We start from the raw sequence: 14,601 nt of genomic DNA on the forward strand, positions 1-14,601 counted from the left end.
TGTTGTTTAGAAGATTTGGGAAGTTTTCCCCAACAATTTCTTTGAATACTCTTCCTAGACCTTTACCCTTTTCTTCCCCTTCTGGGACACCAATGAGTCTTATATTTGGACGTTTCATATTATCTATCATATCCCTGAGGTCCATTTCGAGTTTTTCAATTTTTTTCCCCATTCTTTCTTTTATGCTTTCATTTTCCATTCTGTCATCTTCCAGGTCACTGATTCGTTGTTCAACTTCCTCTAGTCTTGTACTATGAGTGTCCAGAATCTTTTTAATTTGGTCAACAGTTTCTTTAATTTCCATAAGATCATCCATTTTTTTATTTAGTCTTGCAATGTCTTCTTTATGCTCTTCTAGGGTCTTCTTGATTTCCTTCATATCCCGTACTAGGGTCTCATTGTTCATCTTTAGTTCTTTGAGTAGCTGCTCTAGGTGTGTCTCTTCTGGTCTTTTGATTTGGGTGCTTGGGCTTGGGTTATCCATATCGTCTGGTTTTTTCATATGCTTTATAATTTTCTGTTGTTTTTGGCCTCGTGGCATTTGCTGTCCTTGATAGGGTTCTTTTAGGGTTTGTAGACCAGTTGAAGTCCTTATCTCTAATTTATCAGATCTACAGCTTCGTGGAGTACACTTTCTCTAACTAACCAGCAGGTGGCGTCCACGAGCCACCTGTTCTCCACAAGCCAGATCTCCCCTGCTTAGCCTTTTTGGTGAGTGGGGGAGTGAGTCTTGTGGGGCCCAATTGGTATCCCAAGCTTGCGTGTGTAGTTGGTGTTGCCTGCCCTGTATGTGGGGCGTGTTTCTGGGCAGTCGGGGAGGGGGGGTGGCCCTAACAATCAAATCTCCCTGATGATCCTAGAGTTTTAAAGCTACTGCAATAGTCTAATCCTTCAGTTCAGTCCTGCCACAGTTTGTCTCTGCCACTGACCCACAAGTCTTTGGTATTGGCGTATGGCTCCTGAGACTTGCAAGTGGGCCCCTCTTCCAGGCTGTGCACCCCGGGTCCTCTGTTGAGGGATGACTGTGCTATGTCACAGGTGAGTGCCGTCCCCCCAGGGCAGTTCTGGGCTGCTGGGCTGTGTTGGGAGGCTCCCAGTCTGCTCAAATGATGGCTGAATGGGGCTCTGTTAATTCACACTGCTCCCCCTTCCCAGCTCTGGGACATTCAGCTGAGGTTGCAGGGAAGGCTAATGTCCACGCCCAGTTTTGTGGTGTGTGCCTGTTATTTGAAGCACTTCCGTCACACTGGGTTGTCTGGGGCAGCTCTGGGCTATGGGGCTGGCGATGGGCAGGAGTGTTTCCTGTCCACCAGGATGGTGGCTGTGAGCGGACACCCCCCTTTTCTTGGGAAGTTGTGTTGTTTAGTGAATTTTCTCAGCCACTGGATTATTGCCTTTTGTCTCAGCTCTCTTAGTTCTGCTCTTGACTTGACGTGCCCAAATTTCAATTCTTTGAAGCTTTCTGTATTGAGCTTCTTAGAGTAATTGTTTTAGAAAAAGCAAAAAGGATTTAAAAAAAAAAAAAAAAACAAAAACGGCCCTCCTCAGAGATCTAATGGGTTATTGAAATGCTAATAGACAAAGCAACCAGGGCCATTAAGGAAAGGTGCCCTGGGCAGAGAGATCAGCCTTGCTTCGGGATTTGCATATGCGCCTCAAGGCCTGATCTCCGCCCTTCCCCTTTCTGTGTTCACCAGAACTCCAAAAATCCTCTGCTTTTACTTTGGAGCTTCTCGTGTTGTTTTCCTTCTATGCCCGTCTCCTCTCTGCTGGGCTGGCTGCTCTCAGAGTCTCTGGTGTCTGGCCTCAGTCTATCTATGGTTGGAGTTTGAATCAGTAGAATGAGTTTCCGATGAGAGCAGCCACTGCAATTCTCCCTTCTCCTTCCTGGAGCTGACAGCCCCTCCTCCCCGGGGACTGAGCCTGGCAGGGAGGGGCGCGGGTCCCCTGGCCGCAAAAACTTACAGATTTCGCTGATCTCAGCAGTTCCACGTTTTCATGAGTGTTGTATGAAGTATGCCCAAAGACAGATTGCTCTGTGGTGTCCAGTCCACGCAGTTCCTGGCTTTTTACCTACTTTCCTGGAGGAGTAACTAAAACATACAGCTCACCAGTCTAAGCCCTCTTCTTTTCAACTCCTGAACCTTGTGTTTTTATCTTTACTGATGATATGTTTTGATGGTTACAAGTTCTCATTTTAAAATTGTCAAATCCATTTGTGTTTTCTACATCTTTAAGACACCCTCTACCTCAGAACATAAACAAAAATTTCCTATATTTTCTTCTAAAGTTTCCAAGTAAGCTTTTTCACATTTAGATCTTTAATCCCTTTAGCAAATACTTCTGTATATAGTGTGAGAGGTAAGAGATCAGTTTTCTTTTTCTATATCATTCTTGAACTATTTCTCCTTTGGTAAGTTATACTACTTTTGTCCGATACCAACTTCCAATATTCTTGTTATCTATCTCTTGGCTCTCTACTCTGGTTCCATTGCCTATATCATATCAAGCCAGGGTTCTTAATCAAAAATCATATGAAAAGTTTTCAAGCATGTGGATATCAACATTTTTCCTAAGAAGAGGGCCTAGGTTCCACTGGAACTCTAAAAAGCATAACACCATCCAAAAAAGGTAAAGAAATACCCTTTTCTAAAAAAAATAGCTATTCAAAGAACACTAATAACATGCAATCTCTTATACAAAAGGGATTGAAACCTTAAGCATTTTATGGGAAGCTATGAAATATTTCCTAGAGTCTTATATATGTAACAGAAAATAGTTTTTCAGGATGGCTTGATTAGTTACAGTCCTACTTGGAGGCAGGCAAATAAAATAAATCCTTTCTAGGTTTCTTATAGTCAAAAGATAAATAAAATCACAGAAGCTTGGAGCTGGAATGAACCCTAGAGATCATCTGATTTAAACTGTGTTTTTGGATGTGAAAACTGACAATTAGGCCAAGTTCTGAAAATCTGTTTAATTGCTGATTGGGAATGAAAGTCAGATCACTGCACTTAAGAGTACATTGTTCCTAGCCCTATATTGAACTATTGCTATTCAACAGTGGAGGGGAACGTATGGCGACAAGGGCTAGAGAAGAGGCAAGAAAGGAAGGGCAGAAATGAAATAGTAACATGAAACTGCAGCAAATACAGTAAAAGTATATTTAAATCCTCAATTATTTATGCATGGAACAACGTGGAAACTTTAATTCTATCCAGTTTTATCTTGGCAAAAATATGCCAAGAGCTGTAAAAATTCTCTTATCATTTGCCCAAGCAACCCCACTCCAAAGAAATAACTCAACTAAAATGCAAAATAAAACTATCATGCTCAAATGCAACTACAGTAACCCTACCTCCAAAAGCAAAAACTAAACAAAATAAAACAATATAAAGATATAGAAACAGATAGAAAGTTAATAGTTCTCCTTTACCTCCCTCCCAATACTCTTAAACATATATTTCCATGGTGGTGGGGGTGGAGAAGCAGCGGTTTGCCAACTAATTAAAAGATGAGATCACACAGTATGTATTTCTTTGTAATTTATTTTTTACTAAAAAACTTCAATATTATAAATACCCTCAGGTCAACAGTTCATCCTTTTTTAACAAAGACATAATACACCATTGTATAAACATACTATGTTTTATTCAACCCTTCTCCAATTAATGAACATTCAGGTTATTACCGGAGAGATTTTTTTTCGGCCACAACAAAGCTACAATAAATGTCTGTACATTGTTATGTACATACTGATGATTTTCTTCCTACAGGGTAGACTCTCAGAAGTGGGATTGCTAGATCAAAAGGTTTATATATGTAAAATTAAATACACAGTAAAATGCCCCACCAAAGACTTTAGACTTTAGAAGTTGAAATCCACAAGAATAGTGAATGTATTCTTTCTCCACATCCATTCCAGCAATGGATATATCACTGACACTCAAAATCCTTAATTTAATTTTATTTTTTTAACTTTATTTACTGAAAAATTAAAAAACAAACAAAAAAAAACCCAACATTTCAAACAAAACAAAGGATTAAGAAAACCAAATAATCTAAAATAATTACATTGCTTTCAACATGCTTCTACCATACCTCAAGAAAATTAACAAACCATAATCCAACAAAGGCATAAGAAAAACCAAATAACCTAAAATAACTACATTGAAGCTAATTTTTTAAAATGCAATAGTTTTTAACTTTATATAAAAAAATTCAAAAACAGAAATAAGAGAAACAAATAACCTAACATAACTACATTGCTTCCAAAATGTTCTTATGATACTCAAGAAAATCTGCAAACCATAGTCATTCCTAAGCATTCCCATAACATTGAGATTACCCTCAAAAGCTTATCTGTTCTTAATTAGATTATTTCCCCTTCACTAGTTGCTGTCTATCTCTAGGTCCCCTATATTCTACAATATAAACATTTATTTTATATTTTTCACAGAATTCACATTAGTGGTAACATACAATATCTCTCTCTTTGTATCTGGCTTATTTCACTCAGCATTATGTCTTCAGGGTTCATCCATGTTGTCATGTTTCATGACCTTGTTCCTTCTTACTTGCCACGTACTACTTCAATGTGTGTATATACCACATTCTGTTTATCCACTCATCTGCTGAAGGACATTTGGATTGTTTCCATTTCTTGGCACTTCTGAATATTGCTGCTATGAACACTGGTGTGCAGATATTAAGTTTGCGTCACTGCTTTCAGATCTTCTGGATATATACCGAGACATGAAATTGCTGGATTGAAGGGTAACGCGGTATCTAGTTTTCTAAGGAACTGCCAGACTGTCCTCTGGCAATGAGTAAGTGTTCCAATTTCTCTACATCCTCTGCAGCATCTGTAGTTTCCTGTTTGTTTAATGGCAGCCATTCTAATTGCTGTGAGATAATAATCTCATTGTGGTCCTAATTTGCATCTCCCTAATAGCTAGTGAAGACGAACATTTTTTCATGTGTTTTTTAGCCATTTGTATTTCCTCTTCAGTGAGATGTCTTTTCATAGCTTTTGCCCATTTTATAAGTGGGCTATTTGTACTATTTTCGTTGAGTTGTAGGATTTCTTTATATATGCAAGATATCAGTCTCGTCAGATATGTGGTTTCCAAATATTTTTTCCCATTGAGTTGGCTGCCTCTTCACTTTTTAGACAAATTCCTTTGAGGTACAGAAGCTTTTAATTTTGAGGAGTTCCCATTTATCTAGTTTTCCTTTTGTTGCTTGTGCTTTGGGTGTAAGGTCTAAGAAGCGACCACCTAATACAAGGTCTTGAAAATGTTTCCCTACATTATCCTCTGGGAGTTTTATGGTACCAACTCTTACGTTGAGGTCTTCAATCCACTTTGAGTTAATTTTTGTGTAGGGTGTGAGGTAGGCGTCCTCCTTCATTCTTTTGGATATGGATATCCAGCTCTCCCAGCCCCATTTGTTGAAGAGACTGTTACGTCCCAGCAGCTCAGTGGTTTTAGGGGCCTTATCAGTTGACCATAGATCTGGGGGTCTATCTCCGAATTCTCAATTCAATTTCATTGATCATTGATCAATATGTCTATCTTTGCGCTAGTACTCTGCTGTTTTGACTACTGTGGCTTTATAGTAAGCTTCAAAGTCAGGAAGTGTAAGTCTTTCCACTTTGTTTTTCTTTTTTAGAATGTTTTTAGCAATTCGAGGCATCTTTCCCTTCCAGATAAATTTGTTAACTAACTTTTCCAAGTCTGAAAAGGTTATTAGAATTTTGATTGGACTTGCATTGATTTCATAGGTGAGTTTGGGTAGAATTGGTATCTTAACAACATTTAGCCTTCCTATCCATGAACACAGAATATTTTTTCCAACTTTTTAGGTCCCCTTCTATTTCTTTTAGTAAAGTTATGTGATTTTCTATGTATAGGTCTTTTACATCCTTGGTTAAGTTTATTCCTAGGAACTTGATTATTTAAGTTGCTATTGAGAATGGAATCTTTTTCTTGAGTGTCTCTTCAGTTAGGCCATTTCTGGTGTATAGGAACATTATTGACTTATGCGCATTAATCTTGTATCCTGCTACTTTGCTACATTTGTTTATTAGCTCAAGTAGCTGTGTCATCGATTTCTCAGGGTTTTCCAAATATAAGATCATATCATCTGCAAATAATGATACTTTTACTTCTTCCTTTCCAATTTGGATGCCTTTTATTTCTTTGTCTTGCCAGATTGCTCTGGCTCGTACTTCTAGCACAATGTTGAATAACAGTGGTTGACAGTGGGCATCCTTGTCTTGTTCCTGATCTTAGAGAGAAGGCTTTCAGTCTCTCGCCATTGAGTAGTATGCTGGCTGTGGGTTTTTCATATATGTCCTTTATCATACTGAGGAAGTTTCCTTCAATTCCTACCTTTTGAACCGTTTTTATCAAAAAAGGATGCTGGATTTTGTCAAATGCTTTTTCAACATCTATTGAGATGATCATTTGATTTTTCCCTTTTGATTTGTTAATGTGTTGCATTACATTGATTGATTTTCTTATGTTGAACCATCCTTGCATGCCTGGAATGAACCCCACTTGGTCATTGTGTATGGTTTTTTTAATGTGTCTTTGGATTTGATTTGCAAGTATTTTGTTGAGAATTTCTGCATCTATATTCATGAGGGAGGTTGGCCTGTAGTTTTCCTTTCTTGCAGTATCTTTACCCGGTTTTGGTATTAGAGTGATGTTAGCTTCATAAAATGAGTTAGGTAGTGTTCCATTTTCAAAATCCTTAACTTTATAACTGGATGCCTCAGAGTTGCATGTCACAATCCTATATACTTCTTTTAATTCTTCCTAAGTCTTTGTCTTATCTTTAATCTCTGTTTTCTATTTCTGCATCAGGCTTTCAGGGGGATTTATCTAACTTACTTTTTTGGTCTCTTTAAAGAATCAGCTTTTTACTTATTCTTTCTCTATTTTTGTTTTCTACTTAATTAATTTTAGCCTATTTTTTCTCATTCAGTTGTCCTTTCCTAACTTAAAATAAGTATCATTCATTTAGTTTCCATCCTTTTAAAATAAAGTACTTAAGGCTATAAATTTTGTTCTAACTACAGCTTTAGGTAGTACATGATGGGCTGGAACTGAAATATTTTCTATTTAATTACTTTCTAGATAATTCGAATTACAAATGATATGGAAAGAAATGAAAAGAAGAACATTTCTGACCCAAATCAGCAATTTCTAAGCAAATTGTAAACGCCCTCCCCTATATCCTCAGGAGTGGCAACAAAGGTCACACCAATAAGTTACCTTTATTAAACTAGATTTTCACTCACTTATCTTCATTGTTAATTCAGGATCATACCTAATATCTTACTTCTTACTAAGGATGTCATCCACATAGTTCTGCTTTATATCGCTGGTACTACAAAGGTGGAAAATAAACTAATTGAGGGTTGGGAGTGGGATACAATAAAAGCAGATCAATTGTCAAATAGTTTTAAACAATGTATCCTTTAAAATTTCTATTTTGATAATCTGTCCAACATTCTTACACTACTTACCTGCTGTAAACCCTGTGTCCCAGATACAGGTACTTGCATGATGGTTTGACCTTGCCCACCAGGGACAGCCTGGACCATGATGGGTTGGCCAGTTGATGTGATTAACTGGCCTCCACTGACTTGCACCATTAATGGCTGCCCCTGGACCTAGAATGTAATAAAATAAGAATAATGAAATAACATAAAAATAAAAATAAAAGGCTTTTGCGGAAAGATAATCACTGGAACTATCCTGCTGCCTTGCTAGAGGGGAAAAGGTAGGAGAAACACTAAGAAAATACGTCTTAAAGTCTGAACATTACCTTCTTCAAATATCTATGCTATCTTGGACTAAATGTCAAGTTAAATAATTAGTTTAAGGTCAGATATAATGGAATATATCCAGAGTCGTTGGGGATTCGAAATAGAGGTATTTATCACCAAACACAGGCTAAATTCACGACAAACATTTACTCAAAACATCAAGGCTATTTGACTTTTTAGTCCAATATCTGGTCTCTAGTGAGGACTGGAGAGGATGTAATGAGAAGGAAAAGCGATGGTGGTTGAATGCAAATTATAAATAACCTGGAGGGAGAAAATCAAACTGTGCCCCTCAAAGACTCCAGGAGGCTGATCGCAAGCAGCTCTGCTAGGTTTTGCTGAAGACCCTTTTTCCCACAGTCTCTCAAGCATAAATGAAATATACACCTTTCACTCTCCTCATTGCATTCCGGGAATTCTAGATACATTAATATTGTTTAAATAGCCCACTACTAAGGACTGCCTGAAAGTATTTTATGGTCAGTTTGCAATATCCATGGTGGAGTTCCTCACAGTGAACCTTGCAATGTCTGCATAGTTAGTTTAGCTTTAATAGAAGCAATGACAAATATTGAAATTACACAGAGTAGTCAAGTGTACAAATAAAACTCCCAACTTTCAAGTTCTAATGAATAAAAGGTCTGCTCTAGAAGCTAGGGCACCCCAAGTAGTCTGTGAGTCCCAATATAAAAATACCTAGCTAATAGAAAGCTTTCTGGAAGTCAGAAAGGAATGTTAAATAAGTAGAATGAGCAAGAGAATAAAAAGTTAAAAGTCCCAAACTTTGATTTTCAGGTTCTATCTTTGTTTTGAGGAATTATTTGTAACAGAACAAAAGAATATCTATGACAAAAAATGTTCACTCCTAATGCCAATGGAAAAGTATGTTCCAATAATAGCAATTAGTTAAAAGATCAATGTGTCCTATATGTGTAAATTAAGTATTAAGATCTCCACTCTCACCATCACTGCCACTGCACTACCAACATATCAGAATCAGCAAGAACATTCAAATTCTAGTTTTGTTAAACTGTCCCTGGGAGAAACTGCACTTTACTTTTAAGGATTTATAGTCAGAGTTCTCTTATGCTTTCTCCATTACTTCCCCATTGCAAATGAATTTCCTTTGCTATACCAATGCTATATTAAGAAAAGGTTTTTCAGAATACTTACTGAATGAATAACTAAAAGAATTATTTAAAAATTCTCCAAAATAATGAGATCTCTAGAGGAAAGGTTTCCATTTCTTTTAAAGAAAATCTTTAAGTAAGAAAGACAAGTTTTCAGGCACAACTATTTATAATTTTCTGGCCACCCATCATCTTAATTTCTTCCCTCACTGACATGCTAAACGTGCACACAATAAATGATTTGGAACTCCAAGGAACCCACTGTGTTTATAACATACACATGAGTACAAGGACACATGCATCAGACAAGAAGCCATACAGTTAAGAGCATGTTACACATTCCCATTCCACAAATGGTTAATGACAATCCATAATACTGTTTTATATATCAGTAAGATAAAGCAAGCATGAAAAACACAAATGATAAGCTGTTGACCTCTGAGATCTGAATATAATTTGGGAGAAGTGACAAGCTCTGCTTCTTTAAGCCTAATCTGTGTTCAGAACTGGCTGTATATCATCAACAAACACTAATTGGTGGAAGTGCTGGAGAACGTGAAAGGGCAAAATGAAATGATTATAATAAAGGGTAGTTAACTGCAGATTGATTACCAGCACTAATAATAAAGTGAGATGGCAGTTCCATATTCCAGGTCCTACTCTCAATCATTTCCAATACAATAGAAGAAAAAAGGTAGCATGCCCAAATCTTGCCAATTTCTTAAAAAATATGGTGATTTTAGTGCAAGTAACCTGCAGACACAGAGACCACTGCTCCTACTCCTATTTTTATAAAGGAATCGACCAAACTTATGAATCCAACTTAGGATACTTAACATGGGTATATATTACGTTACTGAACTGCTGTTGATTAACTAAGGAATCTTATAATGGCTATAACACATAAGATTTATGCAAAGTATATCTCACCCCTACCCAACCAAGAGGCATAGGGTAATCTTCACAGAGCCAGTAATAAGACAGGTTACTATTTCTCTAGCAAAGGTGGGGAAAAAGCAGCAGCTAACAAGAAATAAAAGATCCAGTGATAAGATAAACCTTGCCAAGTACAATGACTATTTCACAGCTGAAATGTTCTTTTAAGAAAAATAAAGCAGTCTAGTCTGGTTAATTTACACATACATACGTTTCCTTTTTCACTATCATAATACAAATTCGCAAACTTTTATCATGCAATATGATTACAGAGCTTGAGCTCTGGATAGGTTATAATGCCACTTGTACTAATTTCTTCCTGTCACTTGTACTGCTTCCTCCCTACGCATTCCCAAAGGAACACACAAACCAGATGTGATTTTCAGAGATTGATACAGGGGTCACTACATGACTTTGCATGAAAATTAGGAAATGGGCATTTTATAAGCCTTAAAGACATGTTAGCAGCATCCAAGACATGCAACTGACTTTGCCATTCCTACTTGAGCTGCTAACACAGACAGCACCAGACATGAAGAGAGGAGAAGTTCATGCAGTGCTCACAGAGAATCAGAGAGGGCACCACTACCTGGAGGGTCTGGACTTGCTGGCCTGAGGCAGATGCCACCTGGGCCTCAGTCTGCAACTGGACAGCAGTGACACCACCCTGCTGCTGAGAACAGGAACAGGAAAAACTTGAAATGTATCAGGAAGAAAATGTATGAGATTACCTTATCTCTTGTGGGAGAGGGGGAAGTTTTCTTTCAAAAGCCCCATGCAATATGATTATAGAACCTGAGCTCTGAAAAGGTTCTAATGCCACACAGAACTTGTAAACTGTACAGACTCCCTGTACTGGAGCTGCTTTGTTGTAGGTAGCAGGATCAACGATATTAGCCCTTGGTCCCCAGAGTGAAACTCAAAACACACTTCCAAGACTCAAAAAAGTCAAAGTAGTTTTCATCAATTTGTAATGCAATTCTTCCCTCAGAAATCGGCATTTAATTGTTCTACTTAGACAGTCATTCTGATGCTCTTTTTCTTTCCTCACAAGAACAAAGTTAACAGCTTTTAACAGCCTTGAAGCTACAATGAAGAATTTCTGGGCTTAAATAAAGGTCACCTAGAAGGAAAGAACCAAGTACTGTAAGCCATAAAAATCTTCATAAGGTCATTGCTCTTATGCCCCCAAATTAAGATTATTTTTAATCAACTGGACTGCTGTGTAAGCAATGTTTTCAGTGACTCAATTTAATTTTGTTTATCTCCTAATGGTAGGTTCTGACAGAACAAAAATTCACCCACCAAGGCACTGGTCTGAGTGGAGTGCCTTTTACGGAAACTCCTTTCTATAGGGAGCAGCTGGAGGAAGCTGCCAGGGCCTCAAGGGCAGTATAGAAGGCAAAACCAGTCAGGGAGTTTACATAACTAATCTCTTTTAATCAAGAGTAGTTTTTCCTTTGATCATTAGAACAGCTTATCATTAAAACCTGCTTTGCCCTCTCCACTACCTACTTTTGCATATGAACTAAGTTCCATTTTGGGGGAAAAAAGTATCATTCCAAGATATCATTCCTGGTCTAAGGTCAAATTGAAGCATAATATATTCTTTTCTTCTGGGGAAAATAAGTGATGTTTTATTTACTACAATAAACCCAGTTATAAAACATCAGAAAATGTAATCCCACGTATAAATGCAAGAATAAATCGGCAGCAGGGAATTCATTTCTAATATGTGTTTATCCTTAAGAGTTGGTATCTAAATATTATCCTGATGTTAAACTGGAGCTTTTCAGAATAAGCAACTGTGGTGGACAACATCAAAGAACAGTGGATTTCTTGGAAGCTGACTATATAGGTGTATCTGTTGTCACTAAATCACACATTAATTTAATCAACAAAAGAAACAACCAAATTGAATCCAGAAAAAAAACATTTCCATCTGAAAACAGACTAGGTGTTTTGACTTGTAAGGAGATAAAAGAGTAGTTTTTTGTTATTTCAGGCCCCCATGATATATCCCCCACTGGATACAGAGTTCTAAACAAAGAGAACACAAGAGAAATCATAACTAATTCAATCTTCAAAAAACACTTCAGCACAAGACATCAGACCCAATATTTCACATGATTTGGCACCTCTCAATCTCAATTCCTCAGAGTAATACACCAACCAAATGAGTAGTAATGTCATTAGTTTCCTTGCTCTATGTTTAAAGCAGTTTTTCTTCCATACCTGCTGCTGAATCTGTCCAGCCTGCACAACAATCTGCTCTGTTGAACTATTACTGTTTGCTGTATACTGCTCCATGGTTCCTCCAAGTTAGAATCTCTTCCACGGTGAGCTCTGCTGTGGAGATCCTTGAAGACTGCAAGGTACACTCCTATTAGAAAGATTGAAGGAAAAAAAAAACAAAAACAAAACAAACAAACTATAAAGTGAGATTGTCAATAAAGGCCTTGCTAAGAATTAATACCAATCCTGCTCAAAGTCCTCCAAAAAAGAAGAGAAGGGAATGCTACCCAGTGCATTCTATGAAGCCAACACCACCCTAATACCAAAACCAGATAAAGATACGAGAAAGGAAAATTACAGACCAATCTCTCTAATGAATACAGAAGCAAAAGTTCTCAAAAAAATACTTGCAAATCAAATCCAACTGCACATTGAAAGAATTAAACACCACGATCAAGGTGGTTTTACCACAGGCATGCAAGGTAGGTCAACACAAGAAAATCAATTAATGTAACACACTTTTCAACAAATCAAAGGAGAAGAACCACATGATCAACTCAATTGACGCAGAAAAGGCATTTGACAAAATCCAGCATCCTTTCTTGATAAAAACACTTTGAAAGGGAGGAACAGAAGGAAACTTTTTCAACCCAATAAAGGGCATATATGAGAAAACCTACAGCTAACATCGTACTCTATGGTGAAAGACTGAAAGCTTTCCTGCTGAGATTGGGAACAAGATAAGGATACTCACTGTCACCACTCTTATTCAACATTGTACTAGAAGTTCTAGCCAGGCAATTAGGCTAGAAAAAGAAGTAAAAGGCATTCAAATCAGAAATGAAGAAATAAAACTTTCACTATCTGCAGATGATATGATTCTACACCTAGAAAGACCTGAAAAATCTACAACAAAGCTACTAGACCTAATAAACCAGCTCAGCAAATTGGTAGCATACAAGATTAACAAATGATTATCAGTAGTGTTCTATACACTAGTAATGAGCAAACTAAGGAAGAAATCAGGAGAAAAAATTCCACTTACAACAGCAACTAAAAGAATCGGGTATCTACAAATAAATTTAACCAAGGATGTAAACGACCTGTATTCAGAAAACTACAAAGCATTGCTAAAAGAAATCAAAGAAGACCTAAATAAATGGAAGGATATTCTGTGTTCATGTATTGGAAGACTAAACATAATTAAGATGTCAATTCTACCCAAACCGATTTACAGATTCAACATAATCCCCATCAAAATTCCAACAGCCTACTGTGCAAAACTGGTGGAAAAGCCAATTACCAAATTTATTTGGAAAGGTAAGGGACCCCAAGTAGCCAAAAACATCTTGAAAAAGAAAAATGAAGTTGGAGGACTCTCATTCCCTGACTTTAAAGCATATTACAAAGCTACAGTGGTAAAAACAGCAAGGAACTGGCATAAAGACAGACATATCAACCAACGGAATTGAACTGAGAGTCCAGAAATAGACCATCACATCTATGATCAATTGATTTTTGACAAGGTTGCCAAGTCCATCCAACTGGGACAGAGTAGTCTCTTTGCCACCCAACTGGGACAGAGCAGTCTCTTCAACAAACAGTGCTGTGAGAACTGGATATCCATATCCAAAAGAATGAAAGAGGACCCCTATCTCAAACCGTATACAAAAATTAACTCAAAATGGATCAAAGTCCTAAATATAAAAACCAGAACCATAAAACTCCTAGAAAAAAAGGAAAGGAAGCATCTTCAAGATCCTGTGGTAGGAAGTGGTTTCTTAGCCCTTATGCCCAAAGCACAAACAATGAAAGAAAAAATAAATGGTATCTTCTCAAATATTAATATTTTTGTGCCTCAAAGGACTTTGTCAAGAGGAGGAAAAGGCAGCCTACTCAATGGGAGAAAATATTTGGAAACCACATATCCGATAAGGGTTTAATATCCAGGATACATAAAGAGATTCTACAACTTAATGATAAAAAGACAAGCAACTCAATTAAAAAATGGGCAAAAGACATGAATAGACATTTTTCCAAAGAGGAAACACAAATGCCTAAAAAGCACACGAAGATGTTCAATATCACTAGTTATTAGGGAAATGCAAATCAAAACTACAGCAAGGTATCATTTCACACATACGAGAATGGTCACTATTAAAAAAACAGAAAACTGCAAGTGTTGGAGAGGATATGGAGAAATAGGAACACTTATTCACTGTTGGTGGGAATGTAGAATGGTACAGCCTCTGTGGAAGACAGTTTTGTGGTTCCTCAGGAAGCTAAGTATAGAACTGCCCTATGATCCCACGATCCTGCTACTAGGTATATACTCAGAAGAACTGAAGCAGGGACTCAGAAAGACATCTGCACACTGACGTTCACAGTGGCATCATTCACACTTGCCAAAAGATGGAAACAACCCAGGTTTCCATCAATTGAAGAAAGGACAAACAAAAT

General features: G+C 37.3%; 1 protein-coding gene across 8 annotated transcripts in view; it reads right to left on the minus strand.

Annotated features, from left to right (window-relative positions):
• Nucleotides 1-14,601, minus strand: part of NFYA (nuclear transcription factor Y subunit alpha) — a 40,928-nt gene that overhangs the window by 19,950 nt on the left and 6,377 nt on the right. For 4 of the 8 annotated variants that reach the window (XM_037842711.1, XM_037842714.1, XM_037842709.1 and 1 more), the window contains exons 2-4: nt 12,142-12,289; nt 10,493-10,579; nt 7,538-7,684 (exon numbers count right to left, since the gene is read on the minus strand). In XM_037842711.1, the coding sequence (XP_037698639.1) occupies nt 7,538-7,684; nt 10,493-10,579; nt 12,142-12,216 (309 nt within the window). In that variant the 5' untranslated portion in view covers nt 12,217-12,289. The remainder of the gene's footprint in view (nt 1-7,537; nt 7,685-10,492; nt 10,580-12,141; nt 12,290-14,601) is intronic. The other 4 variants (XM_037842716.1, XM_037842715.1, XM_037842712.1 and 1 more) reach the window with 3 other exon arrangements.

Source organism: Choloepus didactylus, chromosome 7 (assembly GCF_015220235.1).
Source record: "Choloepus didactylus isolate mChoDid1 chromosome 7, mChoDid1.pri, whole genome shotgun sequence".
Classification (NCBI taxonomy): Eukaryota; Metazoa; Chordata; class Mammalia; order Pilosa; family Megalonychidae; genus Choloepus; species Choloepus didactylus.